The sequence below is a fragment of the Saccopteryx leptura genome, chromosome 1 (assembly GCF_036850995.1).
Source record: "Saccopteryx leptura isolate mSacLep1 chromosome 1, mSacLep1_pri_phased_curated, whole genome shotgun sequence".
Lineage (NCBI taxonomy): Eukaryota > Metazoa > Chordata > Mammalia > Chiroptera > Emballonuridae > Saccopteryx > Saccopteryx leptura.
The window spans coordinates 307,833,684-307,859,282 of record NC_089503.1 but is presented as its reverse complement, the minus strand read 5'-3'; the positions used below and the strand labels follow the sequence as shown (position 1 = coordinate 307,859,282).

At 50.8% G+C, this 25,599-nt stretch overlaps 1 protein-coding gene across 2 annotated transcripts in view; it reads right to left on the bottom strand.

Moving 5' to 3' along the window:
* TOM1 (target of myb1 membrane trafficking protein) overlaps positions 1 to 22,261 on the bottom strand; it is a 44,038-nt gene extending 21,777 nt beyond the window's left edge. The window contains exons 1-2 of one of the 2 annotated variants that reach the window (XM_066358269.1): positions 22,108 to 22,261; positions 2,907 to 2,991 (exon numbers count right to left, since the gene is read on the bottom strand). In XM_066358269.1, the coding sequence (XP_066214366.1) occupies positions 2,907 to 2,991; positions 22,108 to 22,159 (137 nt within the window). In that variant the 5' untranslated portion in view covers positions 22,160 to 22,261. The remainder of the gene's footprint in view (positions 1 to 2,906; positions 2,992 to 22,107) is intronic. The other variant, XM_066358270.1, reaches the window with a different exon arrangement.
* Between the last annotated feature and the right edge of the window lie 3,338 nt (positions 22,262 to 25,599).

Sequence of the window (25,599 nt, the reverse complement as noted above, 5' to 3'; positions counted from 1 at the left end):
GAGAAAGCAATCAATGAACAACTAAGGTGTCGCAATGAAAAACTAATGATTGATGCTTCTCATCTCTCTCTGTTCCTGTCTGTCTGTCCCTATCTATCCCTCTCTCTGACTCTGTCTCTGTAAAAACAAAACAAAACAAAAAACCAAAAACCAAACAAATAAAAAGAACCAATCCCTGTAGGCACAGAGTCCTAATGCCCTACCCTGGCCAGTTCCTCCACCATCCATCCTTTCCCTCAAGCCTCCCCACACGTGCCAGCCCCACGCTGGATGCTGGAGACACACTGGTGAACAGACCACGCACTGTAGGGAGACTGGTGTGAGTGAGGGAGATGAGTGGGTCCTGTGGTAAGAGCGAGGATGTGGGGAGGGGTCAGGGATGTCTTCTCCGAGGAGGGGGCATTATAGCTGAGTCCGGAGGATGAGGTGAACCCACTGTGGGAACAGGGGCAGTGGGTGAGATAGAGCCTGGACCAGGGCCCTGGGGTGGAGGAAACGAAAGATGGCCACACTGAACGGGGGGATGATGGGGGGCTGGAACATGATAGGGTGCACCTGTGTGCAGAGGGAGCCCTGAAAGCTTTGGTGGCAGCCTGCTCTCCTTACCCCGTCTGTAACTTGACCGTCACCCCCCACAACTCACTCTGGCCCCCTGCCCCTCAGCCCTGAACAGGTGACATCGCTGTTGCCCATACAGACCGCTCTTGCCTAAAAGCCCTTGTGGCCCCAACTTTCACGTCCTCGCTCACAATGCTGTCCCAGTCCTCCATCTCTTTGGTGGCACTAACGGGGGCCTGCTGGCTAAAGACGCCACCTAGAGGGCAGGGACCACATTCTATGTGGCACTTTGCTGCCCCAAGGGCCAATGTGGTGCCGGAGCTATAGGAGCACGGGAACATTTCCTAGGCCACCAGTGGCTGTTGGGGCCTGTTCTACCATCTGACCGGGTCTCTGTCTGCCTGTCAGTGCTGACCAGTCCAGGGCAGGTCAGGAGAGTCAGGGTCCTGACACAGGTCAGCCAACACAAGGGGAGGCAGCAGGAAAGCCTTCATGGGAATGGACTCTATGAGGGGCAGAGCCACGGAGGCCTGTCAATGCTTGTGACAGAGAGGACACTTGGGACAAGGGACTCTGGACCCTGGTGGGGAGGGGCCCTGCCCCAGAAGTGAGAGGCAAGTTTTTAGCTCAATGCTCAGGGGCAACTCCTTGCCCTCCACTCTTCCGTGGGGGAAGCTAGTTTCTACTCCTGGCTGGGCAGCTCATCTGTGGCCATTTCAACTCCAAAGGGACTTGTCTCCACTTCTTATAGAGTGGTCCAGAGAAAGGACATGGCATTGGGAATCTGAAGTTCTGCTGTGTGTGCGACTGCTGTGGGCCTAGTACTCTGCTAGGAGCCCAAAGTGGATGACCAGGAGGCCACGACCCAATGAAGGAGTTGACAAGAGACTAAAGTTTAGAGGACAAGCTTAGTGAGGCAAGGGTCAACATCTGCTTTGCTCCCTGCTGCGTCCCCAGTGCCCCATGTAGGGCCTGGAACATAGGAGGTGCTCCTATTAATAGCACACACCTGAGCAAGTTGGAGCCCGAGCCCCAGTTCTGTCAAAGTTTACATGGGAGATGGGGACTTGCCTCTCCAAGAACCCAGCAGTGACTTCAGCCCATTCATGAAGCCCCAGATCTTTCTAGAAGCCCCATTAGGTTTTCTCCTTCTGTCTTTTCTCTTGGTGGCACTGCCATCTGCCCACCACTCTCACCTCCCAATCCTATGAGCCCAGATGTAGGTATGAGTGTCCCCTCCTCGCTCCTTGGCAAGCCCATGGAGCACCACTGCAGACACTCGGAGGTACTCTCCTGACCGGCCTTGCCTGTGTGATGCAATCGCCCGCAGCCTCTCCTGGGCTCCAAGCTGGGTGCCCGCCTGCTGCCTGCTCCCAGCCCGTCCCTTTATACATAGCACAGCCTGGCCAAGAGGACCCCTCACAGGACAGCTGGATATCCCCGTGAAAAATAGAGGGGAACGAGATCCTGCTGCAAACTGCTGATCCTCATTTTCCAGAACAGAGGCCTCGTCTGGCTGCACTTCCTGCTGGCGGTGGTCATCACACCCCTCGCCCCTCTCCTGGGTTTTTCCTGAGGACAGTGGACTTAGCATCCCTCTCTGCTCCTTGCAGGCCTTGGCCTTATGGCTGGAAGGACTGAAGTGAGTTTTGCTTTGGAAGACAAAGGCCTAGAGAGGTAAAGTGACTTGCCCAAGGTCAGAGCTGGTGAGTGATGGCTAGTCAGAGGCCAGGAGCCAGACTGTGCTGCCTCACCGACACCACGAATGCGCGTGCTGGGCTCCTCGGCATTGGGCAGGGCGCTGGGCTTGTGCACCAAAAAGACGTGGCAGAGGCCAACTCAGGCCCGCTTCACTCTCACTGCCCTCCCTGTGACCCCCGCCCTCCCTACTGGTGTCACATTAAGGAAATGAAAGTCTGTTCTTGCTCCCGGAGGAGCGGGGAGGCCCTGACACACATTCCAGTCCACAGAATGCAGCAAGGTCCTCGGGGCTGCCTCCTATCTCGGAGTGGCCAGCTGGCCTTCTCCTACGAAGAGGTGATGTCTGAGGAAGGCCTGGTCCCTGGGGTGCTGCTGAGAGGCCGGGAGGGTTGGTCACATCCAGCCACCTCTGGCCTCTCATTCCCGAGTACGGGCTGACAGGATCTTGATTCTAAAATGCCATGTTCCTGCCTGGGTGGGCTCAGAGGACCTCTGCAGTCCCTGCTGGCATCACGGGTCATACAGAAACGTAGCTGGGGCGGGGGGCTCTCCAGCCGGGGCAGGGCGTGACGGGGCGTGCTGCACTGCAGGCGGCTCTCCCACCCGGTGCTGCACTGCGGGTTGCTGTCCCTCCTGTGGCCACTCACCCTTCCTCCGTCTCGTTGATGATGTCACAGATCTCCATGTTGAGGGCCCAGTCCTCGCTCTGCAGGGAGCCATCTGTAGCTTTCTCTGAGGAGAAGACACCACAAGTCACAAAGGTATGTGGGGTCCCAGCTGACAAACTTGAATAGTGGGGTGCAGGTGTGTGGTGAGGGAGGTGCAGTGGGAAAAGATGGAGAGGAGGAAAGACAAGACGGGCCAGGCACTGTGTCAACTGTTAACCTGTGCTGTCCCATTTTGTCACTTAGTTCTTATCAGTAGCCATGCTAGCCTGGGAGTGTCACTGCCCTCTGACCACCAAGGAAGCCATGGCTCGGGGTACTGAATGGATGAGCAGGTACCAGGTCCAGCAGGGCTGGCTTCCGAGTGCTTGTTTTTGACATAACAATAGAGAGAGTGTTTTGTTTTTGATAATAAAATACTTTTGAACCATTCACATGGTTCAAAAAGTTCCAAAGTGGCAAGCAGGAGAGAGTGAATCTATCTGCCTCCCATCCCCTCTTCCTAGAGGCCCCCACTGTCTCGTTTCCTCTCGGATCTCCCGGAGACATTCTTTACCTATGCAGGGAAGTCCAGACTCCGGTACCACAGGCCCCCTGGCCTTGGCCTTCCCCTTGGAGCCGGTTCCTGCCTGCAGAGGGAGCAGGCACCGAGCCTCCCTGTAGGACTGCTGAGAGGTGATGAGGCAAACAAGCCATCCGGAAGGGACATGGCACAAAACAGGTGCTCAGGAAGTGGTGGTGGCAGTTTTTTTTTAATTGAGGTGAAGGTTACATAATAAAAAATTAACCTTTGTAAAGTGTACAATTCATTGGGTGGTGAACACACAATACCAGAGACAGATGATGTATTATAGAATTGTATGCTTGAAACCTATATAATTTTATTAACTAATGTAATCACAATGAATTCAATAAAAATTTTAAAACTTACAATTAAAGAAAAAATAAAGTGTACAATTCAGTGGCATTTAGTACATTCACAATGTGGTGCAACCAATACTTCTTCCCAGCTTAGGTTGTGCTGATTCTTAGCTACAGGATTCTCGAAGCCTGCCAAGGTCAGGGTCAGCAGCCATTTGCTGAAGATATGCTCGGTGCACGGCCCCGGCTGGCCGCCTTTCCTCTACTGTCATGTGCGAAGCAGTGGGTAGATGACGATGGTGGGAACTGATAATCGGAGGATACTCATACATGTTCTTGAAAAAGTGAAGTGCTGTCCCTCCACCCAAAATGCCGCCCGTTTTCAGTAACCTCTGCACCCTGCTTAGTCCCACTCTCACACACAGCAGTTGTTAAATAAGACCCACCACAGCACATAGACAATTCTGTACGCTGCTTTTTCAGGTGACAGTCTATCATGCATGTTACCCCTGTATGGTGTGTCAGGCACACACATGCATTTTTACCACACGTAGATGTGTGACGAAACAGCACTTCATCAACGTTTTAAGGTTCAGTCAAGCGAGAGCCTTGGTGTCCTGACTCAGGGCACTGTGCGAGTCCTTGCCCAGCACAGCCTTCTCTTTGGCTTCTGGACCCCGGTGCAGGTGGTGTGCTCACACACCGCGGCCTCACGTGCCCACTGGCACAGCGCTGTCAGCCATCCATCATCTGCCAACAGTGCTCGACGGACCGGGCACATGGAGTGTGATGTGATGGGACAACTATCACCCTGCTCTCAGGGAGGCCTGTTCTGACGCGTCAAGCCCACTTCAGGTGCTGGGGGGGCAAAGGTGGAAGGACATGGTCCCAACCCCATCGCACCCGAAGAGGCCGCGGCTCTGAGCCCAGCCTGCAGGACGGAAGCGGGAGCCTGTGTGACTGGGAAGGGCCCTCTTCCTGGCAGGCAGGCCCATCCCAGAGGGCAATCCCTGCTCTGGGTCAGCAGAGCCAGCTCCCCATAACTGGCTTCTCTGACCTTTGTTTTGAAATTGCCTGACTTCATTCTACCCTGGGTCCTACCTTGGTCCTGCAGTCAGATAGATGCCAGGATGGCCCAGGAAACATGCCAGGCAGTGAGGCATCCAGGTAGAGACCCAGAGGCAGAGTAGGTTGCTCCATTCCGTCGGAAGAGCTCTCTTTAAAAGGGTTGAAAGATAGGCTAGTTCACCCTACCATTGTGTCCTAAGTGTGGCTTCTTTCCATCACACTCTCCATCCCTGGGACTCATACACTTGCTGAGCTGCATGGGAAGAACCAAAGACAGCTAGACAAGTAGCCTCTGAGCAGAGGGTGACCCCCAGTCATATGGGGCAGAAGGACTGTTGTCCCTCACTCCTGGATTGCCTCTAACGGGCACACTCTGGCTCCCGACTCTCTCCACCTTCCCCATTCCCTTCTCGCCCTGCCCTCTGTCACTGCTCCCGCCGGCCACCACCCCTCTCTCAGACCACTCAGTTCCTCCTGCCACCCTCCTCTCCACCCACTCTCCCTCCTGCCCAGAGTTAACTTCCTGAAACCTAAGTGACTGTGTACCTCTGTGCCCCAAATCCATCAGAGGCCCCCTAGCTCTCAGCCAGGCCTCCGGGCCCCTCGACAACAGCAACACTTGAACTTTCCAAGTTATTTACTGCGTAACACGCAGTACTGTTAGCTGTTTCCATAAAGAACGTGGTTTATCCTCACAGACATATACAGAAGGTGTACATTATTGCCCTCATTTAACTGCTGAGGGAACTGAGGTGTAGAGATGTCACCGAGCGGTAAGGGAGGAGCAGCCCTGACGCCACGGGCCCCATCTCTCATCAGGGATCAGCAACTCTGCTTTCCCAGAAGGGTCCCTGGACCGCTCAGGCCGCTCACCCTTCTTTCTGGATCCCTGGCTCCACTAGCTAGACTTGTAGTAGCCCCTCTATCAGATCCCCTATGTCCCCCCAGAGACCCCTGAAGGTGATGGACACCTCTCTTCTCCTTGGAGAGAGAGCACAGGTTTTAGCAGGGATTATGGTCATTTGGGAAAGGCAGGTAGACTGTTAAGGGGACGGCTGGACAGTTGTGAGTCAGAACTACCATCCCAAGGAATCAAGGTGGGTGCAGAAGGACCTGAAGCACAAGTCTGATGCCCATCTGAGCACAGCTGTTAAATTCTTTAGTCCCAGTGCCAGTACTGGGTGGAGCCATTCAGAGGATGGAGTGGTTTTGGGGGAACGGGGAGTAAGGGGAGTTTTAGTCAGAATAAACAGGAATGAGGAGAGAAAGAGGAGAAGAGAGACAAGCTCCATCTGGACAATCTCAGCAGAAGAAAGGTGAGCCCAGATCAGGACGGACCCAGCCCACCCATCACCTGCCGACTGCCTTCTGTCAGGGCTGGGAGTGGAGAGCAGGACTGGGGAGAGGTGTAAGACTTCCTTAAAGATTTCCATGGGACAGGTGTGTTCCATTAAGGGCAGAAATTTAAACCCACAGGAATCTGGGGATATTTGTTTTGTTTCTGTTTAACCACAAAAGCAACTCAGCTTGCTATTTTAAGAAGGGGGAATAAAAACACTGGCAATGGTTACCAGTTCCAAGAGTGACAGCTGACTTCCTGACCTCTGAGCTGTTGGCGGAAACCTTTAAAGGCCCCAGCAGTAGTTCTGCTCTTGTCCCCAGCTCCCAGGAAGCCAGGCCTCACAAACCTCCACCACCCATTAGGCTGCACTATTGTCTAGGGCTGGCAGGCCTGGGGTTTAAATCACTGGGCACCTGTCTGCCTGTTCAGTAGATTGTCCTCTCCATGCTGGGCCTGGTGCAGACACCACCTTCCCAGAGAGCTCCCGAGAGCCTGCTGGGCATGGTGGCAAGCAGAGTCATGTTGGGCAGCAGTACAGGTTTGGAATGGGGCAAGTCTGGCCCCACCTCTTCACCATGGGCAAGGATCAAAGCCATCTTTGTGTCCATTTTCTCATTTGTTAAACCAAGATAAGACTGCTGGCTTTGTGGGACATTGAGACTTTTATTTTATTTAATTTTTTTTTTTTTTTTACAGAGACAGAGAGAGAGTCAGAGAGAGAGGGCTAGATAGGGACAGACAGACAGGAACAGAGAGAGATGAGAAGCATCAATCATCAGTTCTCGTTGCGACACCTTAATTGTTCATTGATTGCTTTCTCATATGTGCCTTGACCGTGGGCCTTCAGCAGACTGAGTAACCTCTTGCTCAAGCCAGCGACCTTGGGTCCAAGCTGGTGAGCTTTGCTCAAACCAGATGAGCCCGCACTCAAACTGGTGACTTTGGGGTCTCGAACCTGGGTCCTCTGCATCCCAGTCCAACGCTCTATCCATTGCGCCTGGTCAGGGGACATAGAGACTTTTAGCCAGACAATGCATGCACAACATCAGGGAAAGAGCAGTGACCAGTAACTGCTAATTACTATGACCGTGCCTTGGGCTGAGAACAGGAAAGCGTGGCCACCAAAGACGCATCAGCCCCAGGCCCTTGGCCTTAGTCTGTTCATCTCGGGGGATAGCCCCCAACTGCCTGAGCACAGCGGGCCTTCCCAGCCACAGGGGAAGCCCTCTTTCTGTTGCTTTGGAGGGGGCCATTTCTGCGGGTGCTCAGTGGAACGTGGTCAGCATTGTGGATGCAGCCACAATGACCTCCTCCTCCCCAAGTCAGCCAGGAGGGGAGCAGCCTGGAACCTTCTCCCTACCCTTCATGCTCAACAGTCCCCAAGTTTCTGTGGATTCCAGCTGCTCAGTGTATCTCAGAGTTGCTCCCTACCCCATCATCACTGTGACAGCTCTGGGCCAGGGCCTGTCACCTCCCCCAAGCCTGGGCTCTCACCTTCACATTCCTAAAACATAAATCTAAGCAGTACTTTTCACTGTCTAAAAATTGTCCAGGGCCTCGCTGCCTGAGGGTCAAACCTGAACTCTTCAGGAGCTGATAGGGTCCCTGGGACTGAGCGTGGCCACAGTCATCTGTGCTCCTCCCACTTTGCAGGTCTTGCTCTTCCACTCGCTCAGGCATTGGTTCACAGATAACAATGACAACAGTGAGGACACTATTCACCACTACCAGCACAGTCACTGGCACTCTATGTACCAGGTACTTCACTCCAAGCCAATTACCTCTCACCACAGCCCTCAGACCATGGATGAATGAACAGGGGCATAGAGACACAAGTGACTTACCCCTGCTTATAAAACTTGTAAGTTGCAGAGCAGAAGTTCAAACCCAAAGAGGTCTGGTTCCCAAATCCATATCTTAACCACTATGTTACGTGCCTCTCAAACCCACTCAAAACTTGTTGTCAAGGCCCCGGAGAGACATCGGCAAGCAAAACCAACCAGGTCCTGCCCACAGGAGGTTTACAGTCCAGTGAGAGGAACTACTGGCAATGCAAAAGGCAAAAATGCTGTGATAGAGAGGACTGGATGCCGAGTCAGTGCAGTGTGAGAGCCGGATGCGGGCCCGAGTCAGTGCAGTGTGGGAGTTGGATGCGGCCCGAGTCAGTGCAGTGTGAGAGCCGGATGCGGGCCCGAGTCAGGGCAGTGTGAGAGCCGGATGCGGGCCCGAGTCAGTGCAGTGTGAGAGCCGGATGCGGGCCCGAGTCAGGGCAGTGTGAGAGCCGGATGCGGGCCCGAGTCAGGGCAGTGTGAGAGCCGGATGCGGGCCCGAGTCAGGGCAGTGTGAGAGCCGGATGCGGGCCCAAGTCAGTGCAGTGTGAGAGCCGGATGCGGGCCCCGGTCAGTGCAGTGTGAGAGCCGGATGCGGGCCCGAGTCAGTGCAGTGTGAGAGCCGGATGCGGGCCCCGGTCAGTGCAGTGTGAGAGCCGGATGCGGGCCCGAGTCAGTGCAGTGTGAGAGCCGGATGCGGGCCCGAGTCAGTGCAGTGTGAGAGCCGGATGCAGGCCCGAGTCAGGGCAGTGTGAGAGTTGGATGCAGGCACTGAGTCAGTGCAGTGTGAGAGCCGGATGCGGGCCCGAGTCAGTGCAGTGTGAGAGCCGGATGCGGGCCCGAGTCAGGGCAGTGTGAGAGCCGGATGCGGGCACTGAGTCAGGGCAGTGTGAGAGCCGGATGCGGGCCTGAGTCAGTGCAGTGTGAGAGTTGGATGCAGGCCTGAGTCAGTGCAGTGTGAGAGTTGGATGCAGGCCTGAGTCAGTGCAGTGTGAGAGTTGGATGCAGGCCTGAGTCAGTGCAGTGTGAGAGCCGGATGCGGGCCCGGGTCAGTGCAGTGTGAGAGCCGGATGCGGGCCCGAGTCAGTGCAGTGTGAGAGCCGGATGCAGGCCCGAGTCAGGGCAGTGTGAGAGCCGGATGCAGGCCGAGTCAGGGCAGTGTGAGAGCCGGATGCGGGCCCGAGTCAGTGCAGTGTGAGAGCCGGATGCGGGCCCGAGTCAGTGCAGTGTGAGAGCCGGATGCGGGCCCGAGTCAGTGCAGTGTGAGAGCCGGATGCGGGCCCTGGTCAGTGCAGTGTGAGAGCCGGATGCGGGCCGAGTCAGGGCAGTGTGAGAGCCGGATGCGGGCCCGAGTCAGTGCAGTGTGAGAGCCGGATGCGGGCCCGAGTCAGGGCAGTGTGAGAGCCGGATGCGGGCCCGAGTCAGTGCAGTGTGAGAGCCGGATGCGGGCCCGAGTCAGTGCAGTGTGAGAGCCGGATGCGGGCCCGAGTCAGTGCAGTGTGAGAGCCGGATGCAGGCCCGAGTCAGTGCAGTGTGAGAGCCGGATGCGGGCCCGAGTCAGTGCAGTGTGAGAGCCGGATGCGGGCCCGAGTCAGTGCAGTGTGAGAGCCGGATGCGGGCCCTGGTCAGTGCAGTGTGAGAGCCGGATGCGGGCCGAGTCAGGGCAGTGTGAGAGTTGGATGCAGGCCCGAGTCAGTGCAGTGTGAGAGCCGGATGCAGGCCCGAGTCAGGGCAGTGTGAGAGCCGGATGCAGGCCTGAGTCAGTGCAGTGTGAGAGCCGGATGCAGGCCCGAGTCAGTGCAGTGTGAGAGCTGGATGCAGGCCTGAGTCAGTGCAGTGTGAGAGCTGGATGCAGGCCTGAGTCAGTGCAGTGTGAGAGCCGGATGCAGGCCCGAGTCAGTGCAGTGTGAGAGTTGGATGCGGGCACTGAGTCAGGGCAGTGTGAGAGCCGGATGTGGGCCCCGGTCAGTGCAGTGTGAGAGCCGGATGCGGGCCGAGTCAGGGCAGTGTGAGAGTTGGATGCGGGCACTGAGTCAGTGCAGTGTGAGAGTTGGATGCAGGCACTGAGTCAGTGCAACGTGAGAGCTGGATGTCCCACACAGAAGAGGAGATGCGTTTGCTGGTCCCCACTCATCTTTTAAGGCCCTAACCCAGTGTCAGCTCCTCAATGATACCGCCTACTGGGCAGATAGTGTCACTTGTCATCCTGCACTGTGACATCATGAGTAAGTGACCAGCATTCACTGAATGTTGGCCTGTACAGGATGCTTGGTGTACCTCCTCTTGTGTTACCTCCCCACAGTCCCCAACCACCACATGTAGGAGCAGATGGTGCCCAATTCCCAGGAATGGAGGGGCCAAAGTGTTCATTCCTCTCTGCTCTGCCTCCCGAGGACATCTCTACTGCCTTGGTTGGGCTCTGAGCTCTTGAGACATCTCTATCTCACTGGCCCTGCTCCCTGACGGGATGCAGAATAGAGGTTTGTTCAGTGTTGGTGGAAAGGCTTACCAAGCCCCCAGATGGCCTCACGGCTGCAGTTCAATGCTGAGTCCCCTCTCCTCCACCACCCTGGACAGTAGTCATTGTGTTACTGACCCTAAGCTCACCCGTTCCACTCCTGAGCCCCTCTGATATTGGGTGTTTTAATTTCTTTTTATTAATTTTAATTTATTTTGTTTGGGGTGTTTCTCAAAAACAATAACCTATCAGACTTCCATGGGCAGCTTTTCTTTTTACACTCCATGGTGTCTGAGTCAATGAAACGTGGTTTGTGAATAGTAAGGGAAAGCCTTTAGGGCCAATGCCAAAAGCACATCTAGTTCTACTCTAGACTATGACCAAGTCCAGGGCAGTGTTCACTGACCCAGCAGATGGGGCCAGAATAGGAGTTGGTAGGCCATGGTAAGAACATTGACCATATTTTTCACTCCATAAAACACACCTGACCATAAGACACATCTAGGGTTTTAAGGAGGAAAATAAGAAAACAAATATTCTGAACCAAATGGTGTGTTAAAATATTTAATAAAATACCGTATTTTTTGCTCCATAAGATGAATAGGCATTTTCCCCTCTACTTTCGGGGAATAAAAGTACGTCTTATGGAGCAAAAAATATGGTACATGCTGCATCAGCTCTCGGTGGCTCCTACAGGCTCCTCCTATGACTGGCTTTGGGCAAACGCATGCACAGCCACTTTCTTTTTAGACCACATTTATCGAATGCCATCTTTTTGGCGTAAAAGTCGCCTACTCACATCACTCAAAGGAACCACAGTGATCCTTTGTAAGATTTCCATCTAGTCTCTGTTGTTTTCAGGCTTAGAAGTATGAAGCACATCTACATAATTTTTAAAAGTGTATAATGGGCCTGACCAGGTGGTGGCGCAGTGGATAGAGCGTCAGACTGGGGTGCAGAGGACCCAGGTTCAAGACCCCGAGGTTGCCAGCTTGAGCACGGACTCATCTGGTTTAAGGAAAGCTCACCAGCTTGGACCCAAGGTCGCTGGCTCAAGCAAGGGGTTACTCGGTCTGCTGAAGGCACATATGAGAAGGCAATCAATGAACAACTAAGGTGTCGCAATGAAAAACTAATGATTGATGCTTCTCATCTCTCTCCATTCCTTTCTGTCTGTCCCTATCTCTCTCTCTCTCTGACTCTCTGTAAAAAAATAAAATAAAATAAAATAAAATAAATTATAAAAGTGTATAATGGTATTGTGGCTACAGCTAGTTTGCTTTAAAATAATAATCCTACTCCATACCTTTCTGAGGCACACTGAAATATTTATGAATGAAACAATATGATGTTTAGAATCTGCTATAAGTAGTACCCCTCTGCTTACCTCCCACCCACCACCTGCCTCCATCCCAAGTGCCCTTTCATCTCATCCACTCTGGCCTCTCACCACCTTCTACATAGCTTCCTTCTGCCCATCTGTTCACCTCTCAGCCCTCTCATGATACTCTCTGAACTGCTACTGTTTGTCCAGTTCTGTGCCAGGTGCTAGAGAAGCCAAGATGAAGATCAGAACCCCTGCCCTTGAGGAGGTCCTAAAGTGGTCAGGGTGACAGCTGAACAAACATTTTTAGTGCAAAATGGATAACTGCGATGAGGAAAGCCAGCTCAGGGTCCTGTGGGAACTGCAGAAGGGGTGAGCACCTGCAGAGGGAAGGGGCAGGGTCAGCGAGGCGGTGCTGCCAGGGTCGGAGGAGAGACGTGCTGGGAAGGAGTGGTGCTGCCTGAATGAACGAAGCAATGATGCATCATCAAAGATGACGGGAAGAGGAGGGGAGAAGGGCTCGAGGGTCAGTCTCAGGGACTGCGAGGAGTGACCTGAAGGAGGCTGAAGGTCCCAGGAGGCAGTGAAGTGGCCAGAGGAGGAGAGGGTGGCTATGGACATAGAGAGAAATATGCTGATAGTTTGGAATGGACCAACCTCACGCTGGAAAGAGGGACTCGGCCCGGAACCACACCAAAACCCACAGAGGCAGCTGCCTTCCTGGCCAACCCAAAAGCTGTCCCTTCCTTCTCACCCACTCAAAGCAGCAATCCCACTCCCTTTACAGTGCTGGATGCAGAAGTGGGCAGGTGACCTAGTTCTGATCCCTGGGGAGTAAGGGGATACCGGCTGGGCAGCAGTGCTGGGAGGCCCTTTCTGGGACACAGGGGCACAGCCCAGGAAGGGGAAAGCCTCTTCTTCCCTTCTCCTTCCTTCCTCTCTTTTGGGAGGATAGCATGGGAGTATGGTGCCTGCAGCTTGAGTCTGGTAGGGGACAAACTCATAATAAAAATCCAGCATGCTGCCTAACCAGGTGGTGGCGCAGTGAATAGAATGTCGGATTGGGATGCGGAAGGACCCAGGTTCAAGACCCCAAAGTCGCTAGCGTGAGTGTGGGTTCATCTGTCTTGAGCAAAAAGCTCACCAGCTTGGACCCAAGGGCACTGGCTCAAGCAAGGGGTTTCTTGGTCTGCTGAAGGCCCGCAGTCAAGGCACATATGAGAAAGCAATCAATGAACAACTAAGGTGTTGCAACAAAAAACTGATGATTGATGCTTCTCATCTCTCTCTGTTCCTGCCTGTCTGTCTCTCTCTCTCTCTCTCTGACTCTGTCCCTGTAAAAAAAAAAAAAAAAAAAAAAAAGATCCAGTATGCTAAGGACAGAGACAGAGCCTGGATGTTTAAAGAAATCAATGAGCTGTCACACCACCCTTGAAACCACCGGCCTTCAGACTTCTTGTTAGGTAAGCGAAGCACGGGGTGATGGGCTCGGCCTGCGGTGGCTGGGTCTATCATCTGCAGCCGAGGTACCCCTGCTGATGTCCTGAGCCCTCCTGGTGGACTGAATTCCGCTGCCCTGGCTTCCCTGTGGGACTGCTGTGCTGAACCATAGTGACCCTGAGGCTTCACAGGTGCTCCTTAAGCAAGACACTGGGTGGAGACCTGGCCCAGCCCATCTCCCCACTTCCTCTTCCGGCCAGTCCTGGCCTTCTGCCAGGTCCGTCCCACTCCTTCAGGCTTCTGTGCTCCTTCCAGGAATATGCTCCTCCCCACCTCCCCATCTAAAATCAAGCTCCTAGGATCAGGCCTCTCTATGAAACCTGCCGTGACCCCTGAGGGCCTGTTCCTTCACTCATTGGGCCAGCAGCATGTAGCACAAACCATAACTGTAAGCTCTGTTTAGTGAGTTGTTAAAATAACTCTATAATACTGATTTCTTTGTTTGTCTCTCCCATTAGGCTGTGAGCTGAAGGATGAAGATTATAGTTCATGAAATGACAAATTCTCTATACTAGATGGGATTGGGCCTGTGACAAACCTGCAGTAAATGTTTGCTGAATTGCTAATGAAGGATGAGGCCACATTCATCAGGACAATAAACCTTCCTAACACTTGAATTTAAATGAAATACTCTCACCTTTGACCCCCACTGATCCCTTAGTAGCTGATGTGTAGAAACCCCAATCTTTCTTTAGATTGGCAGTCTTGTGAATATTTTTAGAAAGTATCATGTTCTTCCTTAATCTGTCTCCTATGCCAATATCCTCGATTCCTATGACATTCCACTCTGGACATGTTCTCTAGAGCCTTCACCATTTTGATCAAACTCGGGATGTAGGCCAGCTGGGCCACCCATCTAGAAACGCAGTGTGGGAACTCGCATACCTGCTCTGGGTGGAATGGTATTTGTATTAACGCACCTGGAGCTACATTAGATATTTATTAACTCCACTGCATGGAACTGACTCCAAGAGTCTGTCGTGAAGATACTTTCCACTGGCTCACAGAGTATTTGGCTTTTCTAGTCTCCCTTGCAGCCAGAAGGGCCAGTTGACCCAGTTCTGGCCACTGGGACATAAGTGGAATTCTCTTGGGCAGCTCCTGGGGGAGGTTCTGCTCTGCTGAAAACAGAGGCGGCTGGAGCTGGTGCCTCTCCTGTGCTTCCTGCTATGAGGGACAAGCACCAGGACAAAGCCACTGTGCTAGACGTGGGGGGGAAGAAATATAGAGAGAACCAGCATGAATAGATTCGTTTGAGACAGACCCAGACATTTTCACTCAAAAGGAAACCCACAGGTCCCTTTCAATTCTAAGGGGAAGCAATGAGGTAGGAAAAGTCAGGAGTGTGGGATCTGGCTACAGGCAAATCCCAGTTCAAGTCCTCACCTGAGCAATCACCAGGGGTGTGACCATGAGTGACTCTCTGGGCCTCACCTCTGCCCCTGAGGAATGGGAATAACAGCGCTCACCTTGCAGGGCTGTGTGAGAGGGAATGACAGGAGGCCCTTGATGTGCTCTGTATCATGACTAGCATATAGCAAGCACCAACACAAACACTATCACCTACAAAAATAACCTAAAATTGTTTGAGGATTTCAAGCATGCTCATAAAACAGATCTTAAATACATGCAGAATCCTTTTATTTCTTCCCAGCCAGCAAACTGTCTTGAAGACTACTTTTCCAATGAACATTTTTTTCCAGCCCTAGCTTGGAAACTTCCACCAGTTTCCAAAGTTGCTGAGCAGTCTTTTTTCAAAACCCTGGCTGCCTCTCCCCTGCCATTTTGTAACCACAGGCTGCAAGAGGAACTCTAAAATTCTTTACAGAAGATAACCCGCAATTTGAAAGCTGATGTAACTAAATATAGTACCTAACTGAAGAATATTTCAGTTAGACGAAGGAGGGCAATATTTCAGTTAGGTAAGAGGGAGCAAGGCTGTGCAGGCAGAGGCTTGAACTGATTGGCCAACACGTACATGATATTCCTCTTTCCTCCTCAACTTGTGAATGTGAAAGATGTTACTGATCTCTCCCTCTCTCAATTTATTTTAGGGACTGGCTCACATGATCACAGAGGTTTGGCAAGTCCAAAATTGCCAAGTAAGCCTGCAGCCTGGAGACCCAGGGAGCAGTGGCAGCTCAGGTCCAAAGGTTGTCTGGTGGCAGCATTCCTTCTTCCCGGAGGCCAGTCTTTCTTCTCTTAAAGGCTTTCCACTAACTGGCGAAGGCCCACTCACACTACAGAGGGTATTCTGCTTTACTCAACAGTCATCTCATCAAAAAATACCTTCACAGAAAAATCGAGAATAAAGTTTGACCAAATATCTGGGTCCCATGGCCCAGCCACGTTGGCACATTGAAGTTAACCTGTCCTTGGGTCTGGCTGGGCCCCTGGCCTCCTTCCCCGTTCCCGCCTTCCCTGGCCCCCCACCCCCAGGAGCAGAGCCCAGTGTCTGTCCCAGGGTCAGGCACAGCCGTTTGGCTCTTCATGGCACCCTCAGTGCTCCATCAACTCTCTCCTGTCCATCACAGCATAAGTCCCTCGGAGGCTCGGTCACTTGCCTGGGGGACACAGCTAGGAAGAGGTGGAGCTTGTATCTGAACCCAGATCTTCTGATCTAGAAGTCCAAGTTCTGACACTCTCAGGGTCAACCCTAAAGTGCTAAGCAGGATCACGTTAGATGGGCTCACGGGCAAATTTAAAGGCATTCTTAGATTTAATATTTAATGTAGAATAGAAAAAAACAAACATGAGCTAGCTCATCAAAGTAATGATTTCATGGATATAATTACACAGGACAAGGCCAAATTTAAAAAGGTGAGCCAACCAAAGGAAAACCCTCTGAAATAAAAGTCAACGGGCCTGACCTGTGGTGGCGCAGAAGGATAAAGTGTCGACCTAGAACACTGAGGTCGCCGGTTCGAAACCTTGGGCTTGCCTGGTCAAGGAACATATGGGAGTTGATGCTTCCTTTAAATTAAAAAAAAAAAAAGTCAACGTGGGACAGGTACAGCTACAAATCATAAAGGCAGTGCCCAGAAGACAGATGCCCAGAGTGCTAGCCTGGACTCACACCTCCTGGGTAAGGATGGAAAGAGTTAACGTGTTCTGAATCCCCCTGCTTCTCCAGAGTGATGGCCCCAAGCTAATTAGAAGACACTGAGGGCTTCTGTTTTGTTTTTTCTAAAACCAAGAGTGGAAATCCGGGCCTTTCCTCTTATTTCTTTGAGCTGTGAGAGAACAAAACCTATTCATCAGTTCCATCCATAAGGTCAGTCAAAGGCTCTAATTCCCAAGTGGGAATCGGTTCTATCCTGCAACCTGAAACCTGTCTGTGAATGTGGCTGCCGCCCTGCCAGTGACTGCTCATTCCCAGTGATGCCAAGACCAACACAGAGGCCGCATGAGAGTTGGAGCCCTGGGTTGGCCCTTTGGCTCTGCCACCAACTTAGACTACACCCTCGCAATGATGATCACACCACTGAAAAATCACAATGGCTAACAATTATGGATACTTCCTGCCTGGCAGGCATCATGCCAAATGCTTCACAATATAATACTACAACCTCCCAATAAATACAGCAACACAACAACCCTAACTGGTATGTGCTATTATTATCCTTACTTTATAGTCAGGAAACTGAAGAATGAAGAGATTAAGTAACTTGCCCCAGGTAACTAAGCTGGTGCAGGCTGAACCAGGACTCGGACCATCTGGTCCGACTCAACAGATCATCCAGGATGCCTTACTATGTGTAATATGTGGCCAGCTGACACAAAGCCCTTTCTAGACATCATTCCCTGTGACCTTCAAGACAGAGAGTTGGGCTCTAACACTTCCAGATCAAAGAGCCTTCTGATATGAGGGCTCCTGTGGGCATAGTGTGGGAAGTGGTAGATTTGACTCCAGGGGCCCCAAGCATAGGGTACCCTGAAGCATCCCTGATGTGGTTCTCTGGGACCCCACTTTGACAACAGTGACCTCCATCATTCTGCCTCTGGCCAGTTGGTCTGACCCAGAGGCTAGCAAACTATGCACCCATGTGCCAACTTCAGTGTGTTCTTGTAGGGCCCATCAAGCTAAGAATGGTCTTTACATCTTTAAATGGTTGGAAAAAAATCCATGACGTGAAAATTATACGAAATTAAAATTTCAGTGCCCATAAATAAGGTTTGGTTGGAACACAGTCACATTCATTCCCAGAGCTGAGTAGTCGAAACAGTAGCCATAAACCCAAAAAAGCAGTATTTACCATCTGTACCTTTACAGAAAAAGTCTACAGGGATAGGTTTAGTCCACCCTGCCACCCAATGCAGGAATCCTCTTTAAAGCTTCCCTCCACTCTGGCCTCTGCTTTCATACCTCCAGTGGTGGGGAGCTCACTACAAAGCAAGGCAGCCAGTTCCAGCCTTTTTTTTTTAATTGACTTTTTTAAAAACATTTTTTATTTTTTTATTTATTCATTTTAGAGAGGAAAGAGAGAGAGGAGAGAGAGACAGAGAGAGAGAGAGAAGGGGGGGGAGGAGCTGGAAGCATCAACTCCCATATGTGCCTTGACCAGGCAAGCCCAGGGTTTCGAACCGGCGACCTCAGCATTTCCAGGTCGACGCTTTATCCACTGCGCCACCACGGGTCAGGCTAAATTGATTTTTATAGAGAGAGGAAGTGAGAAAGAAAGAGAGAGACAGGAACCATCAATCTGTTCCTGTATGTGCCCTAACCAGGGAGTGAACTGGCAACATTTGTGCTCTGGAAGACACTCGAACCAACCAAGCTATTTGGCCAGGGCCTAGTTCCGTCTTTGAAAGGTGGCAGGGACGGCTATCTGTGCTGGCACTAAACCCGCTCAGCTGTAACACCACATTCTACCCTCTGAGCCTCGTGGAGTCAATTCCATCATTCCTCCATAATGGCCATCAGTTTCTCTCTTCCCTCTAGTATCAACCTTTCCCTGCCTTCACCTCAGTTGTTCCTCACCGATCCTCTGGGAAACAGGAAGAACAACAGCACTCCTACATTACAGATAAGGGCACGGGCAATGCAGAGGGAACGTGAAAGTTAGGGACAGAGCTGGAGCTGGGACCCAGGGTTTGGTTTCCAACTCATCACTGCCAGAATGGCACCCCAGAGGGCCCACGGTGTTTTCTCCCTAGTGGACATCTGTGGTTTCTGGTCCATGACTCCTTCCTGTGGCTCTGTGGCTTGGCTTTTGTGGATCCAAGGGCAGCTCTCTGACTTTTTCCCATCTCTCTTCCACCCCAGGGCTCATTCATAGGCTCCAAGGTTTTTTTCTCCGTCACTTCGAGCTACCTCCACCAAAACTACTGGGGGCTGGTCTCCAGGGCTGCCCATATTTACAGTCTCTACTGGTTTGTAGCTTGCTTTCATGAGTCAATTAGGTCTCTGGCTCAAAGAGACAGGGGTGAGCTGATAGCCAGTAATAGAAAATGAACTGGTAGATTGTCTTCTGATGTCTGTCTATAAAACGTGGCCAGTAAGATATGTCCTCAGATAATACTCTGAAAGGGTTTTGAAATCCTTGGAAGAAGATGGCTGTGTCAACACTGCCTAGTACTAATTCTCTAGGATGCTTTCAGTGACAGGCTGCTGCCCCTGGGAAGTCTCCTACTCACAGGTATGGGTGAGTGACCTGGAAATGTGCTAGACCTGTGTGTACGTCATAGTCAGAAAAGCTAGTCTGTGGGCAGACTAGTAATGTAGATCTTGGAGGGTGGGACTGATGTAATTTCAACTAACCATTGGTCAGCTAGAGGCAGATGGTGAGGATGCAAGAGAGGAGTGGGGCTCTGCGGGCATAGAAATCTGTGTCTAGACTCCGACCCTGATGAGCTGTGTGAGACCTTGGGTAGTTACCCTCAGACTTACTTCTGGTGAAAAGCAAAAAGATTGCCATATTGTGTAGGGTCAATGTGGAAAGTCCTACCTAGGAGATTAGTATCACACCTGGCACGTGATACTTGCTCACAAACTGTTACTTTTCCTTTTCTTCTTTCTTCCCTTCTACTAGAGGCCAGGCATCATGCTAGGTACCAAGGGTCCAGATAAACAAAGTACAACCCCAACTCTCAGAAGTCCAGTCTAGTGGGGGATACACATACGCACAACTATTAACATAATGGGACAGTGCCCTATTAGTGTGCTGATGGTGAAAATTCAAATGATGATGGTGACAGCAAGAGCTACCATTTCATACACACTGGCAATGAGGCACTCTCCAGGAAGTACCTCACTTCATTCTCACAACCACCCTGAGAGGTAGATGCTGTCTGTTATAACCACCATTCCACCGAGGAAGAAGTGGAAGCTTCAGAGCCCAAAAGCAGACAGTGAGGGAGCCTGAGGAGCTAGAGTGACCAGAGAGCACAAAAGCAGTGGTTGGACCTGAAGGGGTCAGAGACTTCAGGGATGAGGTGCTGATCCCCAGGGCGTAGAGGATACACATGGGAGCAGGCAGAGGGAGCAGCGCCAGACCTCTGTGAATGACATCCCTGATGAGATACCATTGGAACCCACAGTGCTCAGGGACGTCAATTCTGTGTGCTCTACTCTCAATAGGGATAGAGGCGGCAGGCTTGAGACAAGATTATTTTACTACTGCAGTTTATAGAAATGCAAGCAGCTAATACCAGATCGCTAAAATCACAGACATCACTGGTACTTCAACCTCTTTATCTAAAAGAAAAACTAGAGAATACTGAGAGCATTAACTCAAATGGCAAATATTCTTCATTTAATTTTACTTTTGATGCTTCTGCTTTGGTTCAAATCTCAATGGCTCTGGAGAGTTCATCTCAGCTTTCCTATCATTTCACTGGGGTCCTGGGTAAGTCACACTCTGCAGTTTCCCCTCTGTGGGCCTCAGCCTGCTGTGTAAAATAAAGGTGGTGGGCTGGAACAGAGGTTTTCAATACAGTATGTGGTTTCCAATCCCCTGGAAACTTGTTAGAAATAGCAATTTCAGGGCCCTACTCCAGACCTGTAGAGTAGGAAGCTCTGGGCGTGGGGCCCGGCCTGCAGTGCTTTAATACAACCTCCAAAGCCTTTAGATGAGAACCTTGGGCTACCAAAACTTTGTGCTCTAAAGTATGACTTAATAGCACTGTCTTTTGACAAAGTATTTTTTGTCCAAGGCAGGCAATCCTTCAGGGTAAGAGAAGCTGCTTTCTTTGACCACGTAAGGTCCAGCGTCCAGGTAGAAAGCCTCACAAATAAGCAGCTGACTTGGGACAGCTTTTTTTTTTTAAGTAGTAGCCTCAAACGTGACATGTGATGAAAGCAGCCGTATCTGTAGTTGGGGAAATAAAGGTGAAAGAAGGATGCATTCTTTTCAACTCCAAAACAATGACTCACTAGGGTGTGTGTGTCATGTGGGACAGGGGTGGTGGTGGTGGTTCTGAGAGCACAGGCCCCACTCTCTGGTCCGGGATCTTTCTGGTGTATAAATCCTCTACTGCCACACCCTTCTTGGAGAGCTGATTACAAAACCTCCCAAGAGTCACTAACAGCCACAGTGGCAATTATAACACAGAGCTGGTCAACAGACATAAGTTAGGTTTGGCTCCAAGGCAGTGAGAATGGAAAGAATGTCTTGTCTAAACTATCAAACTATCCCAGTCTGGACTTCAGGCTACAAACCATCAAAAAGATGAAGAGAGAATTTCACTGAACTGCCTGCGGTTTCCACATGCAAGGAGGTACAGCCAGTCCCGGTCAAATGTTAGCTTTTTGGCTATGGCGTGTGAGACCTACTGTCCAGCCATTTCTAGAGACTCTTGAGCCTCATTTGGTGGTATCTCAACAACAAAGATAATCAATATTACCTCTTTCTTTTACTTAGCATTGGCCATGTGGCAAACATTGTTCAAAGCACTTTACATTTAATAGCGAGTTAGGTCTTAACAACAACCCCACGGAGATAGGGACCATTATTACCCCCTAATTTCAGGTGAGGAACTAGAGAGACTCCTGTCGACAGGGAGTAAAAGAGTCAGGAGACCTGGGAGCTGAGTAAGCCTGTGCCTCACGCCAGAGTGCTCGGCTGTCCCTTCCACTGAGAAATGAGGGAGGCATGATCGGGGGGCTCCTAAGATCACTTCTATCTCAGAGGGTCAGCGACTCTATGCGTCGAACTGAGGCTGGTAGGCGAGGGTTGCCAAGGAAAAGACATTCTGAGACCTTGGTCTCTAAGGCTGACCGCCTCGTCGAGCAGAATCCCAGTGTCTGGCCGGGGCCCCGGGGAGGCAGGGCTGCCTAACAGCTCCCGGACCCCCCACCAGAAGTCGCCACCTAGATGCCTGGTCCTGGGAGAATGGACTTCTAGCCCTCCTCCGGTATCCGTGTCTGGAGCGCACGGCGAACCAGGGAAGAGAGAGAAAGAGCCCAGGCGACACGACAGGAATGAGGAACACATGACAAAAACAGTCAAGGGACTCCGAGACTGCAAACCACGTAGTCCCTTTAACCCTCCAAACTTTCTCCCAGGATTCGCGACCCCAGCAGCTGCACATTGGCGGACCCGCAAGAGGACCCGCCCTCTCTTTTTACCTTTTGGCTGTCGTGGGCATCCATCACAAGCCGAGGCTTCCTAATGGACCACGACTTTTGCCAATCAAGATGGGCGGGAGACTGGGCGGGGCCAGGTCTGGGAGAGACGCGCCAGTCTCTTTCCCCTCCCTGCCTCCTTCCCGTGTGCGACTGAGGATCTCGAGCGCCCTGAGGGGCCTAAGGCCGGGTGCAGAGCTCTGTAGCAGGGCTGGGCGAAGCTCCGGGGACTCACCGATGCGCTGTCCCACTGGAGAGCTGAACGGGTTCCCTAGGAGAAAGTCCATCGCCGCGGCTGCCGCTGCCACCAACCCGTGGTATCAGCTGACAGCAACCGCCAGCTCGGCCGACCTGTCACGTGATGCGCCGGATGGTCCGCGAGGAGGCGCCAGTGGGGGCGGGACGGAGAGTATGGAACTTGACCACAGGCCCCGCCCCTGACGAGGAGGGCCGGCACTCCGAGGCGGAGGGCGGTGACCTCACTGAGGCTTTCTTGCCGTAGGCGGACGTCACGCATGACGTAGATGGTGGAGGGCCTGGGGCTCTTTAGGCCACGCCCCCAGCGCCTTTTTAAAAGGTTTAGGGCGTGGCCTGACGATCTCGTAACGCACCTGGAAAACCAGCCTCAGACCAAAAAAATGACTGGGTGAGGTTACAGAGCCAGCTCAGACTACAGCTTTGACGTCTGTCTTAGCCCTTGCGACCTCATTGTTACTACTCACCCACCGCTGGGTAGACATCCTCTCTGGCCTGTTGTCTCCCTGCCCTGATAGGACTCTTCCTATCTCAGGTGGGGTCTCCCAGCTGCAAGTTGAGTCCTGCTTGCACGTAGGAGACAGGAGTTTGAGCTCCCTTGACAGAGAGCCAACTCTGAATTGCAGCTTGGACCGGTTAGAGCTCAGGGTAGCAGAAAGCACATAAATGTCCTCGTGAGTGGTGCCTGGGACCCATCTATGCCATTAATTTACTGTGTGATTCTAACAGCTTGCCCTTTTCTCTGGATGCTGGAATTAGATCAAGGACTCGCAACTTTTCTTTTATTAGGTCACAGGCTCCTTTGAGAGTTTGAAGCCAGGAGCCTTACCGAAGAGAAAAGGCAGAGATACAATATAACTTCAGGGAGTTTCTGGGGTCCCCAAAGTACAGCTGTTGAACCCAAATAAAGAATTAAGGCTTTTTTTTTTTTCTGAAGTGAGAAGCCGGCAGAGAGACAGACTCCCGCAGGCGCCCGACCAGGATCCATCACTGGATGATGCTCTGCTCACTTGGGGCGTTGCTCCGTTGCAACCAGAGCCATTCTAGCGCCTGAGGCAGAGGCCATGGAGCCATTATCAGTGCCTGGGCCAACTTGGCTTCAATGGAGCCTTGGCTGTGGGAGGGGATGAGAGAGAGAGAGAGAGAGAGAGAGAGAGAGAGAGGAGAGGGGGAAGGGTGGAGAAGCAGATGGGCGCTTCTCCTGTGTGCCCTGGCTAGGAATCAAACCTGGGATGTCCACATGCTGGTCCAATGCTCTACCACTGAGCCAACCAGCTAGGGCTCAAGAATTAAGGGTCTTAACTGACCAAGCGGTGGTGCAGTGGGTAGAGCATTAACTTGGGACGGTGAAGACACAGGTTTGAAACCCTGAGGTCGAGAGCTTGAGCAAGGGATTACTGGCTCAGCTGGAGCCCTGGGGTGAAGGCATGTATGAGAAGCAACCAATGAACTAAGGTGTCACAACTAGATTCTCACTTTTTGTCCCTCGCTAAAAAAAGAAAAGAAAAAAAAAAGTCACAGACCTTTCCTAGCTTTGTAAGTCTAGCCTCTTCAACCTTCCTGTCTAGGCCATGTTTAAGACACCTCACCTACATTAGAGACCTGATTTAAGACTACAAAAGATACAATAACCACTGCTTTGGTAGTTTGGGGCTTTAGTATTGATTATTTTGTTTGTGAATCTTTTTTTTTTTTTTTTAAAGCTTTTTATCTATTCATTTTAGAGGAGTGAAAGCTAGGGAGGAGAAGGAATCATCAGCTTGTAGTTAACTTCTCGTGTGCGCCTTGACTGGGCAAGCCCAGGGTTTCCAATCTGTGACTTCAGCATTCCAGGTCAACTCTGCGCCACCAAAGGTGGGGCTTGTGATTCTTAAATTTGAAAGGCTAGTGATTTAACTTGCACAAATTTAGGAAGATGGAAAACCTAGTTAGAACATAATCACTTCCGTGTATTAACCTGCTTAACATATGCCAACCTATTTAAGGGCTGACATCTTTACTGTTCAATATAAAAACTTTATGGCCGTCAGATACTGTTGTGCTTTGAAGTTTTTGTTTTTTTAAAAAATAAGAGTACATTTATTTAGAAAAAGGTATAAGAAATAGGCTCAGGAAACAAGTTATAGAGGCAAAAAAGAAGGGTCCTTGGAGCTTAGGAGAAAGGAAGAGATGTGCTGGGTGGGGGGGGCAAGGTGTGTGTATGATCCCAGGCCGGAGAGTGCTTTGAAGTGTTTTAATAATGAACCTGAGCCTTGTAAATAAATGCCCTTCCCAATATAAGTCTAGATCAGGGGTAGTCAACCTTTTTATACCTATCACCCACTTTTGTATCTCTGTTAGCAGTAAAATTTTCTAACCGCCCACTGGTTCCACAGTAATTGTGATTTATAAAGCAGGGAAGTAACTTTACTTTATAAAATTTATAAAGCAGAGTTACAGCAAGTTAAAGCATATAATAATAATTACTTCCCAAGTACTTTATGTCAGATTTTCACTAAGTTTGGCAGAATAAATCTTTATAAAACAACTTACTATAGTTAAATTTATCTTTTTATTTATACTTTGGTTGCTCCGCTACCGCCCACCATGAAAGCTGGAATGCCCACTAGTGGGCGGTAGGGACCAGGTTGACTACCACTGGTCTAGATGCTCCATGAGGGCTGGGATACTATGTTTACTTTTCTTAACCACTCTAGTCCAGCACAGTAACATGAAAATTTAAATCAGTCTACCTTTCAATAATGGTATTTGGACTGTAGAGGGAGGATGTACATTTAAGATGAACTTCATGTCAGGTACCATCTATATTTTTCTTCATTAAAGAATATTGCTTGGGTCCTGGCCAAATTGCTCAGTGGATAAATGTCCTCCTACTGGGTAGAGGTCATGGGCTCGATACCTGGTCAGGTTACGTACCAGAAGCAGTCAACGAGTGCACAACTAAATAAGTGGAACAATAAACTGACGCTTTTCTTTCTATACCTTCCCCCCATCGATGGGGAAAAAAAAAAAAATTACTTGGTTGTATGGAGTATATTTAACATGAACTTCCTTTGGATTCTTCCATTAGTTTGTGGAATGATTTACCAGAAGTTCTTGCCTTCCTGCATTACTCTCATTTAAAGTAATTATAGGCAGACAATCTTGGCTTTATTATCCTTAATAGTAAAAAAAGCAGAAACAACTCACATACCTCCCAAATAGGGAGGTGGAATCCTATTAACTCCATGTAAACAAAATACTACATAGCTTTTCAATGGGAAATGGAAGTGTGTATAGTTTGTCAACACACTTGACAGGAGGAACGATAGGAATATAAACGACCAACACTAAGCATAGTACAAAACTGTTTATGTTTTAAATGTATTTGCTAATAAGGAACAAACTGATTTAGTAAAAAGTGTGTTTTAATTTTCCTTTCAGGCCTGACCTGTGGTGGCGCAGTGGATAAAGCGTCGACCTAGAAATGCTG